Source organism: Pleurodeles waltl, chromosome 4_1 (genome assembly GCF_031143425.1).
Source record: "Pleurodeles waltl isolate 20211129_DDA chromosome 4_1, aPleWal1.hap1.20221129, whole genome shotgun sequence".
Lineage (NCBI taxonomy): Eukaryota > Metazoa > Chordata > Amphibia > Caudata > Salamandridae > Pleurodeles > Pleurodeles waltl.
This window is the reverse complement of record NC_090442.1, coordinates 1,003,619,704-1,003,627,800: the sequence shown is the minus strand read 5'-3', so window position 1 is coordinate 1,003,627,800 and position 8,097 is coordinate 1,003,619,704. Positions and strand designations below refer to the sequence as shown.

The following is an 8,097-nucleotide window of genomic DNA, read 5'->3' as shown; positions in this document are numbered from 1 at the left end:
CAGCTTGATTAAGCTAAGTGAGGGCAACTAGTATTACTGACATGGAGACACCACTTTGAAATTACAGTACCCACTGTCATAGGGCCCTTGCTAGTCCAGTGTGAAATGGAATCACTGAGCCAGGGACCAGAGGTGGTTCTGACACCTTTGATCCAAGCAGCAGATTTGTAGGGAGAGTCGTAAGAGCAGAGATACATAATTGAACAAGCTGCCCTTTTAACAGTTACAGAAATAAATACAGGTAAATAAGTAAACACTAGAGGCAACCATTTAACGAAGAACAGAAAACTTTACTTAGAGTATATCACCATATACATAGGCCCTCATTCAACAAAGATGCCTCAGGGGATAAGATCAAACTTCAGACCCTCTATAGATGGTAAAGCTGACTTTCCACGTCTCCTAGAACGGGGTTTTTGTGGTCTGCATTCTGGGCTGTCAACACTGAGTTTGTGTCACTCCATGTGAATGCAAGTCAAATCCTTCTACAGACAAGTAGTTGACCGTCCGCATGTCCAGCCGGTTTGGAAACACAAACGTATGACCATCTTGCAAAGTGATCTTCATTTGGTCCATCTCATATTGTACAGTTACCTGCAAGGGATATAAAAAAATAGAGTTCAATATCAGGGTAACATTATGTGCTTCATTATGTGAAAACTAAGACTATACCAGTCTCCTAATCTGCCCTGTTCCATCAATCTCTTTATCCAGACCCATTCTCCTCTGCCACTTTACCCTGACACCTCTACTAAGTGCTCACCTACCTTTCTTAGACTCTTATGTTCAACCGGGGCTCTGTCCCTTCCACCCATCGCCAGTGTTCCCATTAATCATCTTGTCATTTGCCCACATCTTACTTCCAAAACCTTTTATAACGACAGTGGGAGTTTTAAATACAAGTTTCTAGTGGAAGAGGGCGGGAAGGTAAATACATGGACGAGAATATTGGAAGATAGTAAACACATATCACTGGTGAAGGAAGATATGGGAAGCTACAAATAAATGCCCGTCATTGAGAAGAACCATGTATGGTTGCAAATACTTGTCCATAGTGAAGGAGTGCAGAAGAAACTTGTAAATGCCTCTCCCAGGTGGAGAAGGACTTTAAAGGCATGAAGGACTAGAGAAACTTGCAAATACATATCCCTGATTAACAATGACTGTTGGCTACAGACAGGACAAGCTTATACATATGCATCCGTGATGAAGGAGGACTGTAAGCGAGTTTAAAAACATGTTCATGTAGGAAGATGCCTGTGGAAGCTTGGAAACACGTCACTGGTCAGCAGAGACTTATGGATTGATAAAAGGGTCCAGGTGTGTCTTCCTGTGACATAAAACAAATAGTGGTGACAATGATAATAAAAATACATTTTGATGATTAGTAGATTATCAGAAGCAGAACGGCAATATCTGATTTTTGGAAACATCATGGTCCTGGCGTTGAGGTAATGGGTTTATTTGTTTCTTTATTTTCTCATAGATTTGGTTATAAGGGTGTTTGAGGAGACAGCACTCAAGATCTTAACAGCGGGTGAGCTGAAGGTGATCTCTCTGTGTTTGGAAGGTCTAACACTGCAGCTACTAAAATAGATCAGTTCATTGCCAACACTCTGGCCTGCTAGACCAGTGTGCAATAGGACCCCTGAGCTAACCTGTGTGGGAATGATAGAACCAAACACAAATAAATGAAGGGTGAGTTTGGGCTAACCACAGTCCACTACCACACATATTTTAAGGATTACAGTGGTGCAAAATAGAATGTTGATGACGATGTGAAAGGGGAGACAGAACTGACTAAAATCTTGTACAAGCTCTCAGCTGAATTTAACTCATTAGGTAAAGTTAAGATAGTACTCTGGTTACTCTCATTGGATGATCCCGAGCTTGCAGCAACACCGGATTAGTGGGCAGCCAAAAGTGTAGATCACAAGAGGCAATGTGAGCAGCTGACTGAGTCAGTTGAGGAGTAAAGTCCCCATCAGCAAAACCAGAAGGCAGTGACTTCTGACTGGAAACAGATGCCCAACAGGGAATGAGTGCTTTGAACAGGGCCAAACAAGTAATTGGAGAAATCTCCTGCATTCTCTTCTAATAAGAGTCTTCCTGGAAACATCACTGGCTCCAGTCTACCAAATAAACAGGTTTCCTTTTCACGCTGAAGCACACCACACAAGTGTTCCTAGGGAAGTAATGGTGGTATCTGTGGATGCATGGGAAGGGAAGCCTGCAGTTCACTCAAAGGTGCCTCTCTACAAACACCAGAATAAGCTGAGAGTTAAACTTTAGAATGGACACTGAGAGTAGTATGACCATGGTTAAAGACATATTTGTGGACCTCCAAGAAACTCATCGATGGAGAAAGTAGTATGGACAGGATAACTACCAATTGAATCTTTTCCTTCCCTTTTTAGCATGTACATCTGTTGGTAGGATAGAAAGTGGGGAACCTAGAAGTGGGAGTGAGGAACAACATCAGCATGGATTATAAGTGATTTAACAAATGTTGAGGCTGGTGAATATAGTCCTGACCTAGCTCTGCTGAAAATCAGTGCACCCAAACTGTTCCACCAACCGAAATGGGAGAGGCTACTACCCTTATTACCAGGTTATGCAGTGTGTAAAGTGGTGGTGGTAGATTACTGTCCTGAATTATAGACTTTCCTACCTGCTCTCCTGGGAACAAGACTACCTACAAGCACTTACCAGGAAGGGTGAGATCAGTCATGCATAACTAAAAGTTCTTGACTCATTTATGCAGTGGATATGTGGTCTATGGGGTGTGTGTTTGACACATAAATGTTAAAATAATGTTTGTGATGGTGTGGTACCAGATTTTGACTGTCAGCGTGTCTTCAGAATATCATTTGGGCCAAAATTGTGTGCCTAAATATTGTCTACATAATATCTTACAACTAAAGTTAATGATAGACAATATATACCAAAGGGAATGCTATTTTGTAAACAATATTTATGGCATGTCAGACAATAGTTCTTTATAGTCCGACTTACAATCATGTGTGATATATCCAAAACCATGGGTCCCATACAGACTTGTTTTGCCCATAATGACTGCAACATCCTTCATGTTCCTTTGTTCTGGGCCCCTTACCTGAAATTGTCATTCTCTGAAGGCTCCCAGGTTTCAACTGTGTACTGGGTGATTGGCCACGAGGCCTGCCCTACTTCAGTCACTACAGGGCCTGATACCTGGAGCTGTCTGTGTGTTTTTTACATTGTTTTCCTGGTTTACAGACCTCGAGACCTGGTCCAGGGACATTTGCACTCAGTCAGGCCCTTGGGTCAGCAATCTCCGCCTGGTGTCTGTGACCCCCACACCAACAATTTAATGTTTTTATTTTGTGGCCCTGAGCGTTGATCTCCTCACTCCCACATGAGTCAATGGGTCATTGGATGTTGGCACTGACCTTTATGCAAGTAATTATTTTTGTTGACATGAAGTAGCTCACCATTCGCGGCATTTGGGTCTGCGGCCCGCTTTAGGATCCATGAACACAAATTGGGCAATAGGACAAAAGGCTCCCTCGTCCAATGCAATCCAAGCCCTTCACAAACAGTAATTCTTGGAAAGTTGCAAATAAACATATTTCTAAAAGTAACCATTCAAAACCCATTACACACTTCATTTTGTAATGCAAAAGTATCAAAATCCGCTGCGCAGATTTATACCGAATGAATTAAAATGTACCTTTCTGCCAAAGCACTACTTTTATGCTATGTCTGGTGTAATTACATTCAGTAACTCTTCGACTAGCGCTAAAAGTTATAAAAACTTCAAAATCTTGTTAATAAAAACTTTCTTAACCATAAATACACAGTCACTAATGCCAGCACTTTACGTGTAAATCTAAATTTCAAGTCATCTGAAAATATGGGCAAAGGTCCACGTGTTCAAACCTGTACTGGTCATATTCAAGGAAACCAACACTATCCAAACACAGCAGTAACGTATACTATGGCTTAACATTTTCCTACGCACCTCAGAAGTACTCCCCAGTTATGGATTACCGAAATACAGTGCTTAATTTGTGTTTGTTGTTTCCGGTGCTGAGCACGGGTACTCATTTTTGAGGGCCGGGGCTTATTCTTCTGCCTCAAGCATTTGCTGCGATTAACATACACACATGGGAAAGAGGAAGGAAGGGAAAAACGGAAAAGCGCCACAAAGGGAGAAAGTAGAAAGCTGCAAGAGTGAGCTGAAGTGGCAGGGAGTGGCTTTATATGAAGTGAAGAGGCCCGAGATGGCTTCAGGATTATGCCGCCTCAGTATTCCGTGCTCACACATTTAACTGAAGCAGCCGCGTGTTTAAGAGGGAGGCTTTGGGCAACGGCACCTTTTTATTTACAAATTCAGCACTGCCGAAATATAAATATCAAGAGTGAATATCAAGAAAACAACATACATTGACGTGGAGATCAATACACACAAGGAAGACAGGTTCGCAAATTATTCCGGTTTGAAGAGGCACTGTAGTCATTTTGTACCATTTTATTTTCTTCTCAAATGTTATTTTTTGAGCTTGTGAAACGTGTATATTAATTTTGGATGACCGAATTCTTTATGAGTTATCACCCCGCATTGTCACCTACAATCACCATTAGTTCATGGTTTTTATTATCTAAAAATTAAACCAGGGATTTGTGAATATGCTACCTGCAAGATTTGCTTCCTATTGGCCGTGATTGCAATTCTAATGTTCAGGATTTGCTTAGCTTTAGGGGGAGGATGCTTCTTAGATTGGTTTGGGACTGTTGTCTAAAGGTTGTGTCATGAATAGAGACTCATTAGCTGGAGGGTAGGAAGTCTGAATCAGATTAGGACTCTCATTTGCACGAAAGCTACATTTCACAGGAAGGATATGATATCTCCTAAATCACATCCTTTCAATTGGAAACACAGGTTTTAAAGCCAACTCTTGTGCACTCAAATATATTCATTGGACAATAGAACCCTTAACAATAATATGCTAGACACTTTACAGAAACTCAGACGCTCCTGGGAAGGTGACGGGGGCGAGTAGAAAGATGCAGATTGGGACACTGCCCTTATGTTTCCTACAGAGGTGGTGATTAAATCCAGATTGCGACTCATTCAACTAAAGATATTACACTGAATTTATTATGATAGAGTGCACCTTTATAAAATGGGGTAGGCGACCTCTCGCGACTGTTTACGATGTAGGAGTCAAGGGGGAGATTATTTCCACACCCTCTGGGACTGCCCGGCCTTACGTCCTTTCTGCCAAAGCTTGCTGGACGAACTAGGAATGATACGCGAGATAACACTACCAGGAGATCCTAAATATGTCCTACTAGGCATACCTTGTGACAGATCTCCGTTGTATGAAATTACTATTCTGTAACCTACCTCTGATAATTGCTAAGAGACATCTGGTGAGGGGATCCCCGAGGTACCTACGCTTGCTGAATGGAGTCGAGGGATGGCTTTATATATGGCAGCGGAGAGGGTGGTATACAAGAGCAGAGGATGTCCACGTAGGTTCTGGAAAATATGGGGTAGCTGGATAACATATTCCAATCTTCACCCACGAGCAGATGCTACTCCTGAACAACATGGTTGAGGCTTATGACCCAAACTCTCTGATTAACTGTATCCACAAACGAGATGATGTCCCATTATATGCTTTAATGATGATAATGTTGTACTATGTACTGCTATTTGATGTGCCCTGGCCTCCCTCATCGTTTATAGCAGTGTTTTGGAATCATCCTATGGTAACAATTGTTTTGCATTTTAAAAACCTAATAAAACTGTTATAAAAATATATATATATTCATTAGACATCTCCTCTACTATATACTTCAACACTTTCTTGAGAGATGTTGGCCCCTCCCCCATTCAGCAGACAGAGGGTGCACTCTTGCTGCTAATTATGTCCTGTCACATCCCAAAATGCCATCTCTGTCTACATAATACTAAAGCTAGCTCCAAGATAGAGATGGCTAAGCCTTGGGGATTACATTGACTGATGAACAATGGCAATATTGCTCTCGGACTAGGAATATTTCTCTGAATAGCAACTATGGGTTTCTATGTTTAAATTATCTGCTTGGGTTGTACTGTATCCCATGGAGAATAGAATCCTTTGGCTTGGAAGTGGACACAGATCAACAATAGATTGATGCCTTCATACACCTAGCGTGGGCTCGCCTCATGTTGGTAATCTAATGGTCTCAGTTTTGTATGATCCCAGACATCATTAATAAGCCTGTTGCTCTTTCTCCCCTGTTGGCCTTGCTGAGATTTCATAGGAACATGGCAGTCCGTTTTTTCAGGTGTGGCATTGATTCTTGCTGTGAGTGGCTATTTGTTGTCGAGGAGGCTCAGTGACAGCTATAAAGGATTGGGTGAAAGACAAAGGGCCTGATTTACATTTTGGCAGACAGGTTACTCTGTCACAATGGTGACGGATATCCCGTTCGCCAAAATATAAATCCTATTATATCCTATGGGATTTATATTTCCTTGGACAGGAATTCCGTCAACGTTGTGACGGAGTAACACGTCTGCCAAAATCTAAATCAGGCCCTTAGTGTATCTATGTGACACTATCACCAAATGCATTGTGTCCTAGAGACATATTGGATCCTCTTCAAGGGTACTTACTAAAAAAGATCTGTGGATTTACAGATAAAAGGGGTGAAATATGGAAGAGAGATTGTATGGTGGCATGGAGCCACGGTGTACATGACAGACTGCAAAAGCTACACCAACTGTGCTGGCAGATGTTAGATAGGACAGTAAGACAAAATAAGGGCAATTAGCCTATGAATTGAGGAAAGAGACACAGGCCCTCATTTTTGTGGCAACTCCTTCTTGCAATCTTGCTGTTCTGGTATATGAATGTCCCCTGCCTGGTGTTCAGTCTTTTGTCCTGCCCAGAGTGCCAGCCTGCATGTATCTGGTATCCTGGTTTTTGATTTTGGCAATGGTCTCACCCTGATCTAGTTTGTGCCCAGGAGCCTAGGTCCTGCACCTGTCCTGTGACCTAGATCGCACACCAAGTATGCCCTCCTTATACAGACATTGGACTACTGTCCCTATCATGGGTTTAGTACACATAGTGGTGGAGGCAGCATTCCATTGTGTGAATCCATAGTTGCATTGAGACTGCTTCGTTGAGAGGAGCAGCTTATTAGCATTCCTGAAACACTACCATTTAATAAATGGTTAAGATAAAGGGTCAACTTACAGGCTGTACTGTTCAAGGAAAAAGCAATTCCTTATGTGAGGCTAGTATTTTGTCTCTCCCCTGAACACTCTTCAGTGTGGTTGAGGACATCCAGGTGTGGAAAGCTCACACCTCTTTCTGTACCTGTTGTGAGTTCTCCAGGCTATAGACTCTGAGGAGCCATTTTAGTTAGTCACTTTCCCATAGTAGGTATGGCAGCTATTGGAAGGATGCCTGGGACTGAGCAAATGAATTATGAGAGAATGAAGGAACCTTTGATTGGGTGGTTTGAGCTGAAGTCAGTTCAGTACATTCAGAGAATTTAAGCAAACATATGTGTTTCATTTGAAACCTGGATTCATAGCTTATTGCATTATTGTAATAAGTGGTTGAGAAGGATGCTGGAAAAGGATTTTCATGCTCCTAACCAGTCAATGGTGACTGACGATCTCAAGAAGGTGTGTTCTGTCCACCCTCCGCCAGGCAATACCCATCAGATCTGACAGAGAAAGATCAAGAGAAACCTGCAAGTAGTTATCTAACCTGGTTAACAAAGGACTGGAGCAGCATGGCCTGAAGCCAGAGGGAGAGAGGAACTGTCAAAGACTGGTTCCTAACTGCAGGATAATGGCCATAGCAATTACCAAGGTTCCAAGGAAGGACACAAGAAGAAAGAGAACAGGGTTACATGTCAAGAACACCACAAGGAGAGGGGAAGACGGGAAGGTTCTTCAAAGCCAAAGTGATTACTTGACTTAGGTGTCACAAGGAAGGGCATTATAAAAGAGACTGTTATGTGAAAGATACTGTCCCAGCTGTACACTTGATTGCCACTGTTGTTTACTGTTGGAGAAGAGATCCAAGGTGGCCCTGTTGAACT

General features: G+C 42.2%; 1 protein-coding gene across 1 annotated transcript in view; it reads right to left on the bottom strand.

Annotated features, from left to right (window-relative positions):
• Positions 1 to 312: 312 nt before the first annotated feature.
• The window catches only part of LOC138288611 (galectin-1-like), a 28,556-nt gene continuing 20,771 nt past the window's right edge, over positions 313 to 8,097 (bottom strand). The window contains exon 4 of the mRNA XM_069230105.1: positions 313 to 594. Coding sequence (XP_069086206.1) covers positions 439 to 594 — 156 coding nt within the window. The 3' untranslated portion in view covers positions 313 to 438. The remainder of the gene's footprint in view (positions 595 to 8,097) is intronic.